Source organism: Palaemon carinicauda, chromosome 37, assembly GCF_036898095.1.
Source record: "Palaemon carinicauda isolate YSFRI2023 chromosome 37, ASM3689809v2, whole genome shotgun sequence".
NCBI lineage: Eukaryota > Metazoa > Arthropoda > Malacostraca > Decapoda > Palaemonidae > Palaemon > Palaemon carinicauda.
In genome coordinates this window covers 34002129-34025270 of record NC_090761.1, presented here as the reverse complement: position 1 = coordinate 34025270, position 23142 = coordinate 34002129, and the positions used below count along the sequence as shown (strand labels likewise).

The following is a 23142-nucleotide window of genomic DNA, read 5'->3' as shown; positions in this document are numbered from 1 at the left end:
ATATACATATACTACCTTTGTATAGTATGAGAAGTGGCGTCCTGCTTTTATAAATTATGAAAATTAACATCCCCCAAATTTATAAATTATAAAAATTCTTATGTTCAGTCTTTCTAAATTATGGAAAGTTAACGTATTGTCTTTCTAAATGATGGAAAGTTACACATCCTGTATCTAAACTATGAAAAATTACATGTCTTGTCTTTCTACCGCATGAAAAGTTATACAGTATATCATGTATTTCTAAATCATAAAATATTAATTGATCTGTCTTTCTAAATTTAAAAAAAGATACATATCTTGATTTTTTAATTATGAAAAGTTATATATCCTGTCTTTATAAAGTATGTAATGTTACTTGTCTTACCCTTTGAATTTATTTGAATCACATGTCCTGTCTCTTTTAATCATGAAAAGTTGCATATTCTGTCTTTCAGAATTATGAAAAGTTATATGTCCCGTCTCTAAAGTATGATGAGTTACATGTCTTGTCTTTCTAAATTATAACAAGTCACATTTCTTATCTTTTTAAGTTAAGAAAAATTACCTGCCATTTCTTCCCAAAGTAGGAAAAGTTACGTCTTGTCCATCTATATTGTGAAGTTTTACATGTCCTATCTTTCCAAGGTATGAAAATTACATGTCCTGTTATTATAAAGTATGAAAAATGGCATATCCTGTCCTTTTAAATTATCAATAGTCGCATATTATGTATTTCTAAAGTTTGGAAATTTACATGCCCTACCCTTCTCATCTTTGTAAAGTTACATGTCATTTCTTTCTAAATTATGGAAAGTTTTATGTCATGTCTTTCTAAAGTATGATGAGTTACATGTCAGGAAAAACATATACAATAAGAAATTATTAAACCTTGAGAGTTCAGAAAGATAAAAAGTCACTAATTTTTGGTAATGTGAGAATTACTAACTTTCCTACAGGTAAATAAAGAAAGGGGTGGTATAACCCGTGTTACAAGGTCTCAGGACTGGAAATAAATCACCTCCCAAAACTTCAAAAGATTAGTGATCAAAATAATATTGTATCTACAAGAGAGAAACAGAGATACTACTTGTAGCACACAGAAAAAACATTGAGAAAATAAAATGGCTTAGTCAAAATTCTGATTAAGTTTGACCAAAACAGGAGACATCCTAATCCTGAGTGCAATATTTCAAACAAGAAATAAGACCCTTATAAAACACTTCTAGTAATAATAATAATAATGATAATGAAGAAAATAAATGATATCATATCAAACCATCTGAATTATGCACTGTCTTAAAGACAGATTTGAAAACTAAAGATAAAGCTCAATATGTTTTAATTACATTTCCTTTAAAAATTAAATATTAAAAGTGAACAGATGAAAGGTGTGTCACATAGCAAAGGTATTAGATTTTATGTATTTCACACAAAAAATTCAACATATATTTTGCACTTACAAAAGCTGTATGTTCTTTGACTTGATGATCAATGGAATGTGGTGGAGAAAACCGTCCCAACCAGAAACATTCTTGGCACATGCTATAGTTATGGCATTTTTCACATTTATACCTCAGCCCACTGAAATTCTCTCTTCGGCATCCATCACAGGTGGTTTGATGAATAACTGAAATAAATTTCCAAATTAGTCCTGAACTTATTTATACAGTATATAACTTTCATGATAAATCTGATGCTTACAGTAGATACAAGGACTTTTAGGTATAATACATATAGGTATAGGTATATGTATATACATATATATATTTTATATATATATATATATATATATATATATATATATATATATATATATATATATATATACAGTATATATATATTTATATATATATATATATATATATATATATATATATATATATATATATATATATATTGTATATATATATATATATATATATATATATATATATATACTGTATATATATATATATATATATATATATATATATATATATATATATATACTGTATATATATATATATATATACAGTATATATATATATATATATATATATATATATATATATATATATATATATATATATATATATATATTTCTTATGCATACAAAATTTTAAAAGAAAAGGAAAACAGTAATTTAACAGAATTAATTTTAATGTTAAAACCACTTAAAACATTACCTACCTCACCTCAAATAAAGGAACTTATATCATTGGGTCTACCATAGCATTGTTCTTGAGGTTTTGGTAAACTAAAAAATTTATCTAAAGCTCATACAATACGATATAATATATCAAATTTCCTTTTTACAGTACGCATGTTCTATACAGTCCTCATAACATACAATAAACTAAACTGAGGATGAGAAAATACTTGAAAATAAGTTGCAAGACGGGTAAAATGATATTGCTGTATAAAATATATGACCATATACTGTACCGTAGAGTACCAGTATTTTGTTTTTTGGTCTATGACAACCCAAAGGTAGCAGTGCAGCCATGTCTTACAAATCATATTTTGTGGTAACTGACATTTCTTTTTGATTAACCCAAAAGAATTTTTCTCAAAATATAATAATGATTTTGATGTCAATCTAAAATCGAACCCTTCCAATTCATTGTGGCCTGTTAAAAGAAGCAAAATAATAATAAAAAATTAAATCAAGGTAAAGATAGCTGAACAGGGAATATTATGAATTGTGCAGATTGTAAATATATGCCAAGAAGATAGTACAGTAGTAGATATGCATTTTCTACCAAGCAAAACTATAATATACTATATCTAAATTCACTTAAGTTATATACACTTTAATGATATTAATGGCTACTACATTTACTGTATTTGGCAATAGCATTTATAAAAAAAAATATATAAACTACTTTATCTATTCTTCCCTGCATGCTCACCAATATATTTCTCTTTGACCTGTGTAAAAACTTAATTTTAAAAGAAATAATGATTTATTTCAATACTTACCTAAAATTCAATATCGTTCTTTTATAGATGCTCGAGAACTTTGACGTTAACAAAAGAATAAAAATCTCCCTGATGTGGTGCAGTAGCAACCCCATTGAGAAGTGGACAAGTCATTAGCACACAGTTTGAAAATCCTCCGCAGCCTTACAGGCAAAATATTCAATCTTAAATAACATAACCAACCAATATAAACATACTTTCTGGGGCGACCTGTGACGGCCGGTGAAAGAAGTCCTTCTTTACACTTTTCTAATATAAATCTTCCAAATATACTAGAGAAAGATAAAAGCATGGAATGCAGAGGTTACTACCCTCGCGCGAGCACCTTGTGGGTGTCGTGTATACAACAGGGGCGTGTGAAAACCACTATTCACAGGCTGTCTTCCATTTAGATAATTCCTCAATCAAAGGGAAGGGCCGTAATAGGCCCTAGAGAACACAGTTGGCCCACGCCACCGACACCTACCACGCGCGCCCTCTAGGTCATCCTTGTTTTGGACTTGCCTGCATAGTCGTATTTTTTTTTGTGCTCTCGGTGTTTTCAAGTGTTTGTCGTTAATTCATCATGACTGACGCTGCTACTTCACCTTTACCAATGTTAAGTACCATAGTTTGTTTTGACAGTTTTTTTCAGTACCGGGCATTTGTTCTCTTTCCAGTATGTGGATTTTAATTTTGGAAGCGGCTTGGCCTTCCTCGGTGACGGCGGCCATTTTGGCCTTGTTCGCTTCGATAGTTTTTCAAGTTAATATTGCCCATCTGGTACTCTGTCATCTAGGTTATATCACTTACGTTTTATGACCTTTATTATTATCATTATTTTATTATTGTTTTTACTATGGTATATATTTTTGCTAGCAAGTCCAATTTGGACGAACGAAGAATAACGTTCTTGCCTTTGTTATAGGTTACGTACACGCCTCGGGAAGGTGCTCGTTTTAGACTATATCTTTATATTTATTTGTTACGTTGTCGTTATTCTTCGTTCTTGGTTATTACAATTTTATCATTATTCTTATATCATATTATTGTGTGATTTTGGTTCTTTATAATGTAACCATGAGAGCGTCAGCATGTAGTTCTCGTTTTCTGTTACTACAGTTACGAGTTACCCTTTCTCTCGTTTTCTTTCTTAAGCTCGAGTAAGGAGAGGTGGATTTCCCGTTTTCCGTTTTATACAATCACGAGTTATTTCTGCCTCTTCTTCTTCTCCGGGTTTATGATATTACGTTTGATGATATTTACGTTTTATTGATGTGGTTACTGTTAATATAGCTAGCATTATTAATAGATTCCGTTAGTGTATGAGTCATTATTTTGGGATCACTTTATGCCGCCACCCGTAGCTCCGCTTTGAGTTATACTCCGCTATAATGGATACTCATTGGGTGGGAACTAGTCAGATATTTGGAGTGCAACGGTGAAACCCGGCACTCAGACTCCGGCTTCGGCCTTATGCACACGAACCTTTTTCATGATTAATCACAATTTCATTATTACGGTCCTTTTTCATCGAATCTCCGGCTTCACTGGAGATAACACAGACGTTCAGCATTGAGGTTAATATTATCTTACCGCTGATGTTCACGATTTCACTATGACAGACCTTTGTCACCGGATCTCCGGTGTCAACAGAGATCACTCAGACGTTCAGAACCGGGGTTAACATTATTTTACCGATGAGATTTATAGTTACATGTTACGTGGTTACTGGATTTTAGTATATTAATTTGTTAGCTACCATATTAGTCACACATAATTAATGTTATTTATTTCTTTTGATTCATCTGTTCACTGACCAGAGTCTCAAGGAACATCCAGACTTATGTCTTTCTTTTACAGAAGGTCCGCTGCGCTGACAAGGGCTGCTCCGCTGCTTTTAATGATCCCCTGGGCCATGATCTATGCCGGTCCCATGCACATTGCACCATATCCTTCTCTCGGGAACCGGGACAAGCCCCCTACATGGTATGGTTCCCGGAGTCATGCACGCTCTGCTACGAGCTGTCATCCCTACTCCTGAGCGATGATGCAAGTTGGTTCTAGTTGGTTCCTGTTAATATCCTTTGCGATGAACTAATTGGTTCTTTATATATATACATCGCTTATTGCTTCATCATTAATCCCCTCACCTCTTTCAGGCTGATGATGAATCTCTCCGGGAGGCAAGAGCTGCTCTCCTTCCGTGGGTGTCAGGCTTTGGGAGGAATGCTCCGTCTGGCACACCCTATCTCCTTGATGGAGACATGGCCTCTCGCCTATTCCCGGGCTCTACTACTGCGGCAGTTCCACCGGAGACAGCGACCCCGTTAATTGAGGCGGTTAGAGCAACCATTCCAACGGAGGAAGAAGTTTTATTGACGGAGGACGCGTCGTTTCTAGATTTGGACGTCAAACCCATGGATGAGCAGGTAGGTGGTGATGAGTTAGTGGACCCCCTTTCATCCCTCACTCCTTCCTCTACTACTTCCTTTCACAGCTTTGATAAGCCTACGGCTTCTCCTCGGGATCCCTCCGTTCCTGTACGACCCAAGGTGAAGCCACTAGGTATCTTTAAGCCTTCAGCTTTGCCATTATCTGTATCACCAGTCCAGGGACCCTCGAAGGATCCTGATGCTCATATTACTTTACCTAAAACCGTGACTACTAAAAAGACGAAGTCCGCTAAGTCCAGGGCTTCGTCATCGGATCGTGCTCGGGATCCCTCCTTATCCGCCGACCTGATCAGGGATATTGTTAAAGAACAGATACAACAGCAGATACATCAACATTTTAGGACAAACCAAGGAACATTTTAGGACAAACCAAGGAACATTTTAGGACAAACCAAGGAGCTATGACGGAGCTCAAAGATATGGTGGCGAATCTGATCCGTTCAGGAACTCAGATGCCTCCTCCTTCAGCCCCAGACGCATCGAAGTTACCTCCCTTCGATAAAAACAACCCTTGGAGGTTTGCCTTACATGCTCCATATATAAATGGTGCCATAACTCTGGAGGGCATAGGCACCCGCCCTCTAGAGGACCTAGAATTTTACCCTCCGGGACTAGAATTCCCATTCAACGGCTTCGTCTGTTTGAAAGAACATGCCTTAGTTAGGTTAGACAAGGTACCGAAGGAAACGGTAATATTTCCTAAAGAGCAGGTCCAAGCTCTCTGGGCCAGGACGTTGTCGGACTGGGGGTGCACTAATTCCAAGCTCACCCCACACAAAGGAGCCTACACCATATTTACAACTGCTTCCGTTGTTACCTTACCTATTATGGATAAAGTGGCAGGTCTTACTTTTCAAGCTGTCAAAGAAGGATCTGCCATGCCGGCTCTTAAAGAGACGGACCCCACCTCCATGCTCATCCCGAGTACCTCGACTATCTGGGACGATGCTTCCTCTACTTTCACAGTAGGGAAGTTAGACCCAGACTGCGCCTCTAATCTGTTTTCCGAGAAGCTTCCCAAATTACCGGAAAATCTTCTCAAGACTGAGTTTGAGGCACGGAATAGGTTAGCTAGGTCTCTCCATTCCATTACCTCCGTGGAGTCTCTAGCCTCGATTTATTCGACTGAGACCTTGTTTCGGGTACTCACGAAGAACCTGTCTCTGTCCTTCCAAATCGACCTACACGAGTTTTGTTCGGCTCGGGTTAGTTGCAGGAAATACGTTCTATCTGAGGCCTCGATCAGACATGAACTGAACAGACTGATAGCTTCCCCCTGCTGGGGTAAAACCCTCTTCCCTCAGGAGGAGGTGAACAAGGTTCTACAAGACGCTACGAGAGCAAACCAAAATTTGCAAGTGAGGTGGGGCCTCACTGCCAAAAGGAAGGTCGAAGCCCAAAAGCAAACCTTCTTCAAGAAGAAACAGAGATTTACCCCTTACAAGACGAACCGGGGTCACTACCATCAATCGTCTGTTACCCATTCGTCATCACAGTCTCCCGCTGCTTCGACGACTCTACAACCGAATCCCCCTCAACAGGTGGTCTACCTCACTGCTCCCCCAGGTACACAACCCAACCCTGTTTGAATACCCTCACCCACATACAACCCTAGCTACGAACCCTCAGGTTCTTTTCGTGGACACCAGAGAGGTAGCTACAGGGGTAGAGGACAGTTCCGTCAACGAGGCGGACCTAGGACAAGGGGTGCTCGAGGAGGGAAAGGACCTAGATTCACTCCCTCGCAATGATATAGTCCCGGTAGGGGGGAGACTTTACCACTTTCGAGACCATTGGACCTTCAGTCCGTGGGCTCACAGCATAGTCTCCAAAGGTTTGGGGTGGAAATGGTCACAAGGTTCTCCTCCTCCACCAGTGACCTTCTTCCAGAAACCCACTACCATCCTGAGAGAGTACACCACAGAGTTACTAAAGAAAAAAGTGATCAAACGGGTTCGATCGCTGAAGTTCCAAGGCCACCTGTTCACAGTTCCGAAGAAAGGCTCGTCGGCATTGAGAGTGGTCCTGGACTTGTCAAAGCTAAATTCTTACAACCTCTGCGACAAGTTTCGGATGTTGACTATCTCTCAGGTACGGACCTTACTTCCCCGTGGGGCCGTCACCACCTCTATCGATCTTACCGACGCCTATTATCACGTACCAATAGCTCGAAACTTCTCTCCTTACCTAGGTTTCCGTCTAGGCAGGAAAGTCTTTTGCGTTCAAAGTCATGCCCTTCGGCCTCAACATTGCGCCCAGGATATTCACGAAACTGGGAGAGACAGTGTTAGAACAACTCAGGAACCAAAGGATACAGATCGTTGCTTATCTGGACGATTGGCTCATTTGGGCTCGGTCGGCCCTGGAATGCAACAGAGCTACGAAGAAAGTACTTCGTTTTCTCGCCAACCTGGGATTTCGGGTCAATCTCCAAAAGTCCCGCCTACTACCATCAGACCACTTCGAATGGTTAGGCATTCAGTGGGACCTTTCAAAGCACAAGCTGTCTCTCCCTTCCAAAAAGGTTAAGAGAAATAGCTTCCAAGATCAAGAATTTTCTCAAACACAAACAGGTGTCCAGAAGAGCCTTAGAAAGAATCCTCGGCCTTCTCCAATTCGCTTCAGTAACAGATCGCCTATCGAAAGCCAAACTCAAAAACATCAATCGAGTTTGGAGAAAGAGAGCTACAGTACCTTTAAGAGACAAGGTCTCGAAGATCCCGTCTGTCTTGAAAATGAGGCTACAACCATGGTCCGAACCGCAGAACCTCTCCAAATCGGTTCCTCTTCAATTCCCACCTCCACAAGTGACAATTCATACAGACGCGTCTCTGAGTGGATGGGGGGTTACCCCGAACATCAGATGTTTCAGGGCTCTTGGTCACCCGCCATGAAACACTTCCATATCAATGTTCTCGAAGCCATGGCAGTGTTCTTGACCCTGAAGAGACTCTCTCCTCTGAGGTCGACCCACATCAGAGTAGTGTCAGACAGCACAGCCGTAGTACACTGCATCAACAGAGGAGGATCCAAGTCGCCCAACCTGAATCAGATCCTGGTCACTATCTTCGCCTTGGCAACAGAAAAGAACTGGTTCCTGTCAGCAACTCACCTAGCGGGAGTCCAGAATGTGATAGCGGACTCACTATCCAGGACGAAACCACTGGAATCAGAATGGTCTCTGGACATAATTTCATTCCGGTGGATACTCAAGACTGGTTCCGGGCCTCCAGGTAGATCTATTCGTAACTCAGATGAATCACAAACTTCCTTGTGATGTGACACCAAACATGGACCCTCAGGCTTATGCCATAGACGCGTTAACCCTGGATTGGAACCATTGGAGGAAGATTTACCTATTTCCACCAGTGAATCTTCTAATGAAAGTATTGCACAAACTACACTCCTACAGGGGGGCAGTGGCTTTAGTAGCACCTCACTGGCCAAAGAGCAGTTGGTTTCCTCTCCTCCTCGAGTTGAAACTCCGTCCCTTCCGGATTCCATTCCCCAAACTGACCCAAGTAATCCAAACTCAGACTGTGTCAGATTCCTCAAGGATAGCCAAAACCCTAACTTTGTGGACTTCATGAAGTTTGCAGCTCGTAGAGACGCAAACATTGACCCGGAAAACGTTCTCTTCATCGAAGCAGACAAAAGGGACTCGACAATTCGTCAATATGATTCGGCCGTTAAGAAACTAGCAGATTTCCTAAAGAATTCAGACCAATATCGTATGTCTCCGAATTTAGCCATCTCGTTCTTTAGGTTCTTATTTGACAAGGCCTAGCAGCTAGCACTATAACCACCATCAAGTCAGCTTTGAAGATCTTCCTGGTTGGGTTTAACATTAACCTGGCGGATTCCTATTTCTCATCTATTCCAAAAGCGTGTGCTAGGCTTCGACCTTCGGTTCGGCCACAAAAGGTCTCTTGGTCTCTGAACGATGTCCTCAAACTTGCGTCAGACACGGACAATGAGTCCTGCGCTTATATCACTCTTCTTAGGAAGACTTTATTTCTAACGGCTATGGCCTCAGGTGCTAGAATCTTAGAACTAGCAGCTCTCTCACGTAACCCGGAAAACATAGATTTCCTCCCTTCAGGCGAAGTACTACTTCTCCAGACAGAGCTTTCCTAGCTAAAAATGAGGACCCACAAAATAGGTGGTCCCCTTGGAAGATTATCTCTCTTCCCCAGGATCCTTCTCTGTGTCCAGTCACTACTCTCAGGGCCTTTTTAGCTAGATCTGCCACCCGCTCGTCTGGCCCCTTATTTATCAGGGAACAAGGGGGTACTATTTCCATTCAAGGTATCAGATAACAAATCCTCTACTTCATTAAACATGCTAACCCGGAATCATTTCCCCATGCTCATGATATACGGTCAGTAGCTACCTCCATCAATTACTTCCAGAATATGGACTTTGATGACCTTAAAAAGTATATGGGTTGGAAATCTCCTATGGTTTTCAAACGCCACTATCTAAAGAACTTACAGGCCCTTAAATACCCTACGGTTGCAGCGGGAAGTCTTATCTCTTCCCATTAATCTCTGCTTATTCCTTTCTTCCATCTCTTCTCTCCTCCCTCCTACCCGCCACTCACACCACGTCGCCACTCTCCTGGGTGGTTCGTTAGCCCTAAGTTATTTACCATGTTTAATTCCTATGATTTAACTGTTATTGTATTTACCATTCCTTTAATGTTTAGTTATGCTTGGACATGTAAGATTGATGCCTTTTGCGTCTGGACACTCAGATGATTCCTTGTCTTCATATTTATTTAGCCTTACGTCCCCTATGTCCTTTGGCTAGTTTGTAATTTTATGTTTACTTACAGTTTTATATTATATTATTGTCTTACATGGTGTTTGTATTCTCCTCATTATGTTATTATTGTATTGGGCTTGGAAGGCATTCTCTGGTACATTTTCACCGGCCGTCACAGGTCGCCCCAGAAAAGGGATTTTGACGAAGGAAAAATCTATTTCTGGGAAGAGACCTGTGACGCCCGGTGAAACCCTTCCCGGCTATTTTGTACGGACCCACCCCTTTTTTCCTTGCCAAGCCATATGTTCTTGCAGAAGGATGACCTAGATGGTGCGTGTGGTAGGTGTCGGTGGCGTGGGCCACTGTGTTCTCTAGGGCCTGTTACGGCCCTTCCCTTTGATGGAGGAATTATCTAAATGGAAGACAGCCTGTGAATAGTGGTTTTCACACGCCCCTGTTGTATACACGACACCCACAAGGTGCTCGTGCGAGGGTAGTAACCTCTGCATTCCATGCTTTTATCTTTCTCTAGTATATTTGGAAGATTTATATTAGAAAAGTATAAAGAAGGACTTCTTTCACCGGGCGTCACAGGTCTCTTCCCAGAAATAGATTTTTCCTTCGTCAAAATCCCTTATTTACAGTGGGATGGTGGGGGAGTGGCCCTTCCATGAATTTTGGGTAAGTTTTTAAATCAATATTTCTATCTAAAAATTTTTTATTCTAATAACTCTTGCCCCAATTTCATAACGGATTCTCTTATTAACAGGACAAATGGTTGGTGGTAATCATCAGCTCAAATATGAATGTTTTTTTCTTATTCATAAAATATTTCGTCACATGCCACAAAGCGCATTGGTATCGTAAACCAGCTTTTCTTCACAAAAAAAGAGACTATGGAGGTAACGGCCAAAGCTCATACTAAAGAGATTTTGATTTACAGCATAAAAGCAAAAGGCTGACATACTTCAGGTGCAAATTCTCCACAACTATAAACATTAAAACAAAACTAAATGACCTTCAATTCTTCAAAACCATTTCATAAATTACCATGGTGACTTTACCATACATTCATAAAAAAAAACCTAACATAGGATTTAAGGTCAAGAATTTATTCAACATGTCTTACTTTTCTAAACATACAAAATCAACAACAATATGACACCACTGAGCTGCCTGAAGCACTGTATCCCAAGACAATCTCATTTCAATAAATTATTCCTAAACTTATCCAGAAAAGCTTTCACAACACAGGTCCCAACAATGAAGGGTATTTTTTCCTTTTTTTTCAAAATAAAACAAAACACTGGGGGAAGGTAGTTTAAAACATAATTACTCTAATTTTATCATAAGCTTGATTTTTTCCTTTACTTAAAAGGTGTGATTCTAGATTAAAATATCATAAAATCTATAACAATCTGATAACTCTTATATGGTAGGTTAAACTACTCTTTTAGAATAAAATTTTTCAAATAAAGCATAAAAGGATAACATTAGGGACAGTACATTCAAAACTACTCCCCTTATTTCTATGAGTAAGAAATTATTTTTTGCCCGCATAGAAGTGAGATTGTAATACAAATGAGAAAAGCCACGCCTCAAAACGTATAGAAAAAAAAATCCTTTGGCAGACATCAAAGTCAAAGTAAAGTTTGTCTTCTAAATTACTAATATAAACAAAGTTTAAAAGTACGGTACTCATCTAATTTAAACTTCAAGGATGTAGGGCTAAAAAATGGAATTCTAATAATAATTTCTTTTTATTTCTATACTTAACCTGATGTTCCTTTTTGGTTCTTGCTTAGAAGCTCATCTTATTAAAACTTATTGTACCCCTAAATTTTTTTTAAATCCCATTTTCTTTCCTTTCAATAGATTCATGTTACTAGTATAGTAATGACACACTCTAGCGGTTAATGGCAAGAAGTGAAGCTGTAAGGGGTCAGAAGTACTTTATCATTTGTATCAAAGTCAAGACTATTCCCTATCCTCCTGAGACTACAATTTAGTGCAGATGAGGGTAGCCATGTATATGTACATCAGGTGAGTACAAAAATTAAAATATTATTATTAAATTTTTTTTTTATTTGTATGAGCCTCCCCTGGTGTTCATATTGTCGACTCACACGCTCTGATGGAGATGGGAAACCAATGAAGGAAAGAGATAGGTCTTTTATAAAATGAACATGTAAATATAATTAAAAATCTTAACTCAACTGCTCTTGATTATTGGCAACAAACTCTTTCAAAATACATTCTGAAATACAGGCTTCCAGATTGTTTTTCAAAATATATCTAAAATACAGACCTCCCGATTGTTATTCAATATCTCTCCAACTACACATATATATATATATATATATATATATATATATATATATATATATATATATATATATATATATATATATACAGTGATACCTCGGTAGTCGAACGACTCTATACTCGAACAATTCGGAGTTCGACCAAAATTTTCGAGAAATTTTTGCTGCGGTGCTCGACCAAAAATTCGGTACTCGACCAGCCGAACACGTGACGACCGCATGGGCTTTGTGATGATCGCGCCATCTCGGCCACTCTCGCTTGTTCGGGAAGCATCAGTTCTCTCGAGAGCGTCACTCAGACAACGCGCGATCAGCATTCGTTGTGATTTAGTGATTTTCAGTGCTTTTAATTGCTTTTTTAGCTTTCATAATGAGTCCCAAGAAAGTAATGAGTGTTAAGGGGAAGGAGAAGAGGAAAACAGTGCGAACAACGATCGAGTTGAAGAAGGAAATTATAGCGAAATATGAGAATGGTGTACGAGTGTCCGATTTAGCGGTAGAATACGGAATGGCGAAGTCGACCATTTCTACGTTTTTAAAGCATAAAGAAATGATTAAGAAGGCGAATGTTGCAACGGGAGTTACGGCGGTAACTAAGCAAAGGCCACAAGTGATTGAGGAGATGGAAAAGTTGCTTTTAATATTTATTAAAGAAAAACAGTTGGCCGGGGAAAGTGTTAGTGAAGCGTTCATTTGTGAAAAAGCGTTGCATATCTATGAAGAATTAGTGAAGAAAAGTCCGAGTACCAGTGAAAGTGATTCATTTACATTTAAAGCGAGCAGGGGTTGGTTTGAAAAGTTTCGTAATAGAACAGGTATTCATCGTGTTACTAGGCATGGGGAGGCAGCTAGTTCGGATCAAATTGCAGCCGATAAATACGTGGGGGAATTCGATCGGTACATAAATGAACAAAATTTGATCGCACAACAAGTCTTTAATTGTGATGAGACTGGGTTATTTTGGAAGAAAATGCCAGCCAATACGTACATTACCAAGGACGAGACGAAGATGCCAGGTCACAAGCCAATGAAAGATAGGCTAACATTGTTGCTGTGTGCAAATGCAAGTGGCGATTGCAAGATCAAACCCTTGTTAGTGTACCACTCGGACAACCCCCGGGTGTTCAAACGAAATAATATTTGTAAAAGTGCACTACCAGTTATGTGGCGCTCGAACACTAAATCTTGGGTCACAAGACAATTCTTTACTGAGTGGATAAACTAAGTGTTTGCCCCCCAGGTTAAGGCTTACCTCATTGAAAAGAGCTTGCCAATGAAATGTCTTCTGGTTATGGACAATGCTCCTGCACATCCTCCAGGTCTCGAGGATGACTTGAAAGAAGAATACAGCTTTATCAAAATCAAATTCTTGCCCCCCAATACTACTCCCATACTCCAGCCCATGGACCAACAGGTCATTTCAAACTTCAAAAAACTCTATACCAAGGCCCTTTTCAGAAAGTGTTTTGAAGTGACCAGTGACACGAAGTTGACCCTAAAGGAATTCTGGAAGGAACACTTCAGCATCCTCAACTCTGTTAACATGATTGACCAAGCTTGGCGAGGTGTGACCTATAGGACATTGAACTCTGCCTGGCGTAAGCTGTGGCCATCATGTGTCACAGAGAGGGAGTTTGAAGGTTTCCAACCAGAGGCGGGTCCAAGCACTGCTACCCCTGTAATTTCTGATGACACTGATGTCGTTGAGGAAATTGTTGTCATGGGCAGGAGTTTGGGGCTTGAGGTCGACAAGGATGATATTGATGAGCTTGTAGAAAGCCATTCTACCGAGTTGACTGTGGAGGAATTGTTGCACCTGCAACAACAACAGCAGCAGGATCTGATTGTGGAGCAGGAATCTTCAGAAGAGGATGAGGTAAGGGAGGATGTTCCAAGTTCTCTCATCAATGAAATTTGTTCCAAGTGGGCAGATGTGCAGGCTTTTGCTGAAAAATACCACCCAGAAATTGCAGTAGCAAACCGGGCAGTGCATATGTTTAATGATAGTGTCATGTATCATTTTCGAAGAATACTGCAGAGGAGGAAGAAACAATTAACAATAGACCAGTTTTTCACAAAAGAAAAGAAAGCTGCTACATCAAAGCCTGTTTCTCCTCCAAAGAAGAGACAAAGAAGAGAAGAAACCCCTGAAATAGATCTGCCCACCCTTTCATTGGAGAGAGAAACAACTCCTGAAGGAGAACTACCCCGCCACATCATGGAAGGGGACTCTCCTTCCAAGCAGTAACCTCCCCCTTCCATCCTCTCCACATCCATCCCTGTATGCCATCGAACCGCTGCTCAAAGGTATGTTCACTACAGTACAGAAAATGGTTTAAAATTGTTTTATTTTAGTACAGTAAATGGTTTAAAATTGTTTTATAGGATTTTCTGACCAATTTCATACACATTTAGATAATTATTGTTGTTTAGGTACACGTTTTATTAATATTTTGGGCCTGTTCGAGTGCTTGGGAACGGAATAGAATATATACCATTATTTCTTATGGGGAAAAAAAATTCGGTACTCGAACAAATCGGAGGTCGAACACGGATCTCGAACGGATTATGGTCGAGTACCGAGGTATCACTGTATATATATATATATCTACATCTGAAATATGAGACTGCTTTAGGACGACTTCACTAGTGAGCTGTAGTGAACGACACCTCGTAGTAACGGGGGATTTTGAGGAGGGAGAAGTCTAATTGGAGAGGGATCTCTGGTAGTGGTATCACTCGCCCCAGTTTTAATACCGACACCCTTTAGGGGCGAGCGAGCTAGATATATTCCTGGCATTCCATGCAACTTTTTTCTCTGGTATATTTAGCAGTATTTATACCTTTTAAATGGTGCTTTAAGGAGCATTTCACTGGGCGACACAGGTTCCTCGCCCAGAAATACATTTTTCCTTCGTCAAAATCCCTTAAGTTTTAGTTTATAAAGTGTTTAAAGAGTGAATGAATGGTTTATAAAAAATGTGGGGAGTTTATATAAGCTCATGAAATATATACAAATAATAAAGATAAGAAAGAATTACAAAAATAATGAAAAAATATGCCATAGAGTACTGTTTCTACGTTGCAGATTTTCACTTGTCATCAGTGTGAAGGTGGGGATGGGTTGAACTTAACACCCTCAATATTCGAGGGATTACTGTATATTTTTCTCTGTTAGATATTGTTATAATACTTCTTCCCTGGTATTTTCTCTCTTAAACACATCAGTAAATGTATTTTCAATTATTCTATAAAAACCTCAACAGCAATTCCTGCCCTGCCTCCATAACTATTATACATATTCTTTTCACAGCTGCTCAACAGGAAATATGATTCTAGGGTTGGAAACATCCCTGCCTGGCAATCTGCTAGATTGGGATTCGAGTACCTATCAATCTCAATAGTTTATTGTAGTATCTGCAACCTCACCATTCTTGGGAGAGCCTATAAATCTACTTGCTAATTCATCAGCAGCCATTGCCTGGCCCTTCCTGGTTCGACCTTGGATGGAGAAGGGCTTGGGTATATATGGTGTCACTGTCCCTTGCCTCTGCGACAAATAAGAAAGTAAAAATTCCATCATCTTCATTTCCCAAATTCTACTTGTGTCATAACCTTTAGAATTTCAATCAAATAGATAACTTCAGTATGAATGTATGGAAATGAGATATTGTAATATAGTGACAACTGGGAGGACGCATTGTTTACATGAGTGTTTTATTTCCCACCACTTCTTTTTAGCGTGAACAAAGTGTTTAACATATGTCATTGTAAAAGTCTTATTTTGGCTGCATTTTTTCATCTGAAGAATGAATAGAACATGAATTTTAGGTAATTATTGAAATAATTAATTCTAGCTTAAAAATAAATTTGTTAATGCAAGACTTTTATAATAAATTACTATTAATATTTCCAAAGAGAATTTAAAATTAATGCTTATGGTTGACCCATTACTATTTAGTTATTCCGAAACACTTACAATACATGAGTGTTCTGACATCAAAACCTTTAAAAGATAAATAACTGACTGACAATATGCATAAATTTAATATGTAACTAAATAATGAAATACAACTGCACTTTCCTGGGCTATGGAATTTGTACACAAACATTTTGATATGTGTGACAAAATTCACTGAATATTTTGCATGGTTCTCATGACTAATTGTTTTATGGAGACTTCCTGCATCATCACAGTATATATAACCTACCAATAAATTTACCTACAGTATATGATACCATGAGCATGGGTAAAGAAACAAGACAATGGTCTTAAAACTACAAAAGCAATTTTTACAATCTCTTGCAGGATGTTTATATATCAAAAATTGAATACTAAGGTGTCTATACAATGACGAAAGACAGTTGTTGGGAAACTGGACAAGACTATGAGGTAGACGAGGCTTGCAGCTACTAGAATGAACATTTCAAGAAAAACCGACACGACATATAACTATGTTTCTTATAGTAAGTGAGGGAGTCAATTACTGTACCTATACATCTACAGAACTGACTAAAGAGTAAAAATAAATAGAAATGTGCTAGACATAATGTGTCTTATGTGAATATTGTACAGTATATGAAGGGTACTCAGGTTTTAATATGTTACAGCAGGTTTTACATCAGATGTAAGAAAAGAGAGAGCACTGTAGTCACAATCTAGAGAAAAGATTCATATCAACCTTTATCTTTGCTTGCTTTTTGAAGCATTACCTCATCTATGAAAGGCTGTTCCACAACACATGTAGGCTGCCAGTATGTAATATAATGCATAATCTGATACTATAGCATAGGTGGTTTTCAGATATATTATTACATATTGCACTGAAGAGGAATATTGAAATATGTCTTCGTTCCTTTTACTATTAGTATCACTAAATAGTTCATAACCTAAAAGTTTTTTACTCCTTAACACTCTCCTGAAATTACATAAATGAAAGAAAACATTGCCTTGGTTCAGTATATGGCTATGACAACACACCACTCAATTTTTCAACATACAGTATGCTAAATTAATGATGCTGACTATTAATAATGTATAAAAAGTACCTTTCAAAATCATCAACCTGTAAAGTAAGAATGATCAAATGAATAAACATCTTTTACCAGAAGTTAGAAACTAATCTTAAACTTATGGAGATGTTTCCAATTATTTTCTTTTTTTTTAGGAAATAAAGACTTATTAATACTATTTCACACCTATAGAAATCTTTTACAAAAGAGATATTCCAAATCTTTCGGCCAATATCACTGGGGTGTATGATGTTATCAAATCCAAATACCTGTATGTATATCATTTCAAGTCGTCATTTGTTCATCATTGATAAATATACCTACACTTCTTTGTAATTCACTGTCTGAAGGTTCCTTTGTGGAATATGAAGAAAAAAGTTTGTGTACAGTGGATTTCTGAAAGTGGGTAATGGTGCTCTGCAAGTAGTTTGAAACAAAAGTCATTTTTTCAAAAGAAATTGTCTATGTTCTGGAAGAATATAAACTATAATGGCTAATAATGCTTAGGAATCAAAATAACTATAACAATCTCAGTAGATTTCATGCTTAGCCTACTGGCAGCAAAATATTAAAACTAGATAACATGAAATAAAATGGCCTTGTAACTAAATAAAAAAAATAATGATTTTCATATAGAATTCTAAATATGAAAATATACTACTGAACCACCATATTATCCTTACACACACTAAAATCATTATAACTGATAGCTATACATGTGTTATGGCTAAAATTAACACAGTGCTAGCCACTGGCTCTCTTACGCTGCAACATGCTTAGCTACAACATACTGCAACTACAGCGCTTCTCCAAAACTCTGTGAGAATTGAGTACACTTACACTCATCAACAAAGGCATCGTCAATCAGTTCAACAGCCCACTGTGCATCTAAAAATCAAAATGTGATAAGTTCAGCTAATAATATACTTGAGATAAAAGATCCTTCCTGAAATCACACATATTGGTGATACTGATACAGTAATGGAGAGTAAACAATAGACAGTGAAAGTACCATTTACGACAGTATTTTCCTACCTAAGAAAAATATTGTTTGACATTTACAAGCAAAGCTATATTCTGGCTTTTAAAAACACTCATATACATGAAAACTTCAAAAAGAGAATACAAGACAAAGCATTCACTTCAGCATAGTTACCATCCAATAAAGAAGGGAGAAAGACAGTTAATAAATCTTGCAATAGACTACTGTATTGATTTCTACACATTTGTAATCCAATTTTTTCATTTATGTTCTCCGAGGATATCTAAAAAAAAAATAGTAGTGTGTATGTAAGTCAAACTAAACTATTAAATTTAGATGGACATTTTATTTTAAGGGAAATCTATAATTCTTATTTTTAAATACTGTATTTAGTCAAATACAAATAGCATCCATCATAAATATGAATATATAATATTTACTGAAAAATTTCTATTATGTTTTAATCCTAATTAGAAGTGTTTAAATCAAATAAAATTATTATAGATAAATTTATGACATTAAACAATTCCCTTATTTAAATGAAGATTTATTCATCATTACTCAGTAGAGCATTATTGGTTTTTATAGTTATAAAATATTAAGTTAAAATTATCAGAACAATTTAACATAATAAAAAAGTTAATTATTCATATTGACACTAAAAGGATTTACAATTTACAAATTTCATGTAACAAATAACTGAGGCAAATGAAGTCCTAAGATGCCTTGTGTAGTGATTGTGTCAATTCACTTCTGGAATACTGACATTTCCAAACCTTTAGCTATAATCTTCTGCTTTAGAAGTATACTGTACTTCCCTTCTACCATCCCTGGCTATATTAATTGCAGTTTAGGTTGTTTTTTTATCTAAACTACCTCAGATTCATTTGCTATTATGTTAAACAAGGAAAACTGGACTAATGTCTGAAATAATTTCACTTCTGCATATGAAAGACCCTATGTTACTGCAGCAAAATGGTGCCTGTATGATGAAAAAGTGAAAAATCAGTATGTTCTCTCAAATTTCTTTCATTGGTTGAAGTACTGACTGTATGCACTTTTCATGTGCAAGATTTTTTGCCATTTATTGGTGCATTGTAGTGCTCACTTTTTTCTTCAGAACAATAGAATTTGTAAACCCTACATTTCTGAGGATGCAAAGTGAATAAGTTTCTATCAGCAAAAGTGGTTCTTCCTTAGAAAACCATTTTGTGTAGAGCTCTCGCATGCTTCCTACCAGTCATTGAGACGAGTGAAACTACTTATAAGAGAAGTTTACGACTCGCTGCTTGTATTTAGTTGAAACTAGGGCTAAAGAGGGGGAAAATAAGTGCTACCCTCCCCCTGTCATTTAGACTACATCTTCCCATATAGGACAAATTAGTAGTTTGGAGATTCAAGGCAAACAGGGTTTAAATATTAGTAATTTAAATTGGGAACTTAGATTTGAGTTTACGGGTATGTTTGATAAAAGGCATGTGGTGTAGCAGAACCTATTATTTCTATGAACCTCCCCTGATGTTCATATTGCTTCTTCTCCAGAAGCTCAGATTATTGACATTTATCTAAACAAAACTACCATTTCTCTAAAATGAACTACCTGTCTTTTTCCTTTCAATAGACACATGGCTTTAGTGAAGTAATAGGGCACTCTTAGTGTTTAAAGGCAAGATACGAAGCGTCAGAGCCTATGTTATTTCAGTTTCTCTACAGCACCAGTTCAATGTACACCTCTTCCAGATTGTGATAAGTTTTATTGCATTGGGATAGTACTTTGATTTATATCACTGTTGTAAAGATTGCGATTTCCTCACTGTTCCTCACAGGGAAAGTATCTTTCATGTTCAAGTGTTAATGAAACTCGCATTTCGTTCAGGGGAAAATTCAGAGAAGATTAGGCTAGTTGTTTATAGCGGGAATGATGAAGAATATGAAACATCAGCACCGTTCTCTAATGCGCACTTAACCAGTCAACTTTTAATAGTGATGGGCTTCAAAGCTCTTAACTTATTTAGCATCCTGTCCTTAATCTCAAATGCCAGCCAGTCTTCATTTGTAGATGGTAATCCAGATCTTACCTGCCCAATTGCTAACCCTAGCCTGACTTCGTAAGTCCGGTGTTGTGGTAATAGTGTTCCATTCAGTAAAGGTTCTGAATGTTCACTGCTACAGATTCAAGATCCTCTCGCAGAGCCTCAAATTCTTTCATTACTTTATATCCTTCTGTAGCTAAATCCTTACATTCCTGCATCCTAGGCACTACTTTAGACAACTAGATGGTGAGTCAGAAGACCGAAGTAATGCAATACAGAACTTTGAACATCTCCAGTTTTTAGAATGTCATAAAAATTGGAATTCTAATAATAAAACTAAATAATTCTATACTCCCATAAAGTTAATATTTTTTCCTTCCTAAAGCTGGTTGCTTGTATTTCAGTGCCTACCTGGCATTTGTGTGCTATTCATTCTTAAATTGACGAGCTTCAGCCATAATAAAATATAAAATAAAATGTCCACAATGACATGTATAATGCTTTTTCAGGCTGGCAAGAGGTGCTGGAAATAGAGCAATTGTGTAAACACCAGCCCCAACCACAAAAAGCTGCCAATTTATTCTTTATTCTTCATAACTACTAGCAGTTGTGTTGGACAATCATAGCTACTATCATTGGGGAGTTGGATGGGAACTTACATGATTTTCAAGTAATCAAATAATTTCAAATTCAAAAAGGTAAAATTTCAACAGCAAATCAAATACCTTAAAGCCTCCTCTGCTACTAGCTACTGAGTCAATAACCTAACACTTTCCCAAATCAAACTTGTCTTCTCTTAAATAATGTCTACCAAATACAAAGCACTACACTACTGTACTGTGTTTAAAATTTTCTCGCAGGATAAATCCTAGGAACAGTTCAACCCATAAGCTATTCCTTCAATATCAGGTAGCAAAGTTTCAACCAACTGTTTATGAGCATCAACGATAAGATTTAAGAAAAAAAAAAGGACAGCATTATTTTTAGACAGTGGTCTTGTATTTTCCATATGCCTCAAAACATATTTTCTAATTGACCCTCCAATCTGTTTAAACATTTTTAAGCACAATTTCAATGTTCTAAATGGGCATGGACTTTTCTTTACTACCATTTCTCAAAACCTCCTTGAGGAGAAGGACAAGGTATGAGATAACCTCTTTCATTAGAAATGAATTCTAGCTCTGAAACTTGGCAAAAGTAAAATGAACACCTTTATTCAAATATGCTAAAACAGAAAGAGCCTCTGATTCCCTCACTCTTTTGTGTGTATGTGTGTGTACATATATATATATATACATACACACACACATATATATATATATATATATATATATATATATATATATATATATATATATACATAAATATATATATATATATATATATATATATATATATATATATATATATACATACACACACACACACACACACACATATATATATATATATATATATATATATATATATATATATATATATATATATACAGTAGTGTCCCGAATTAAGCGTGTTCGAATTACACGATTCCCCTTTTCCGCGATCGCTATTTTTCAAAAATAAATTTTCTGTATCTGCGAGGCTGTTCAAAGTTCGCGAGTCAAGCACTACAAAATGTATCAAATCTATTGTCTTTTTAAGTATATTGGTAGCCCTAAATACGGTGATTTATAATAAATGTTACAAAACAATATTAACATTACATTTCATTAACATAATTTCATAATGAATAGCCTATTTAAGGATAAAATTCCACATCAACAATGAAATCAACTGTTAACTGTGCGAGTCCAGCTGACAAAATGTAAACAGAAATGTGGTTACGTTCTCGGCAATCATTATCTTTCTCCAACCTTACGATAATTGTAATGGTAGTGTTAATGATGGTATATTAAAGCATTATTTTTGTTTAGTACAGTATATTTAAAAGCCCTCTGGGCGTTCAAGGTTTTCACGAGTAGACTGGGTTCGTTTATCGGCAGTGAATAGCCTAAACTTCGGTAACGAGTCGTCAATATTTTGTCATATTTTAAACAGTATACATTTGATTTGCAAACATTGGTTTTGTAGAGTAGACGGTAAAATAAAATCTAGAGAGAGAGAGAGAGAGAGAGAGAGAGAGAGATTTGATGGCAGAAATCTCTCTCTCTCTCTCTCTCTCTCTCTCTCTCTCTCTCTCTCTCTCTCTCTCTCTCTCTCCATAAGAAATAAAACCATAGTTCACATATGGCAACTTGAGTTTAAGAATGAAATTAACATGAATATTGTTAGTTGTGGCGATCAATTCCTCGCTTCAGGGGGTACACGAAACAAAAACACGACATTCAATTACAACAGCTGATTCTCTCTCTCTCTCTCTCTGTCTCTCTCTCTCTCTCTCTCTCTCTCTCTCTCTCTCTCTCTCTCTCTCTCTCGTTATACAATACTTACAAATAGATGAAGAAACCAAAATCGGTTTTCTTGAAGTGTCAATTAAATACAAAACGAAAAAATTATACCGTGTATACATCCATTTCAATCATAGCTTAAAATACGGTAACCGATTTCGTCCGCAAACCACTATTTTTTAGGAAACACCATTCTATTCCAGAAAATTTTTACTCTTTAAATGTCAATTGCGCTATAATAAAACATGTACTTATGTT

At 37.1% G+C, this 23142-nt stretch overlaps 1 protein-coding gene across 10 annotated transcripts in view; it reads right to left on the bottom strand.

Moving 5' to 3' along the window:
- LOC137629559 (dystrobrevin beta-like) overlaps positions 1 to 23142 on the bottom strand; it is a 517572-nt gene that overhangs the window by 248408 nt on the left and 246022 nt on the right. For 9 of the 10 annotated variants that reach the window (XR_011041536.1, XM_068360996.1, XM_068360991.1 and 6 more), the window contains 2 exons: positions 18323 to 18370; positions 1443 to 1609 (listed from right to left, as the gene is read on the bottom strand). Coding sequence is in view for 9 of the 10 variants with exons in the window: in XM_068360996.1 (XP_068217097.1) it covers positions 1443 to 1609; positions 18323 to 18370 (215 nt within the window). In the remaining variant the exon portion in view is untranslated. The remainder of the gene's footprint in view (positions 1 to 1442; positions 1610 to 18322; positions 18371 to 23142) is intronic. The other variant, XM_068360995.1, reaches the window with a different exon arrangement.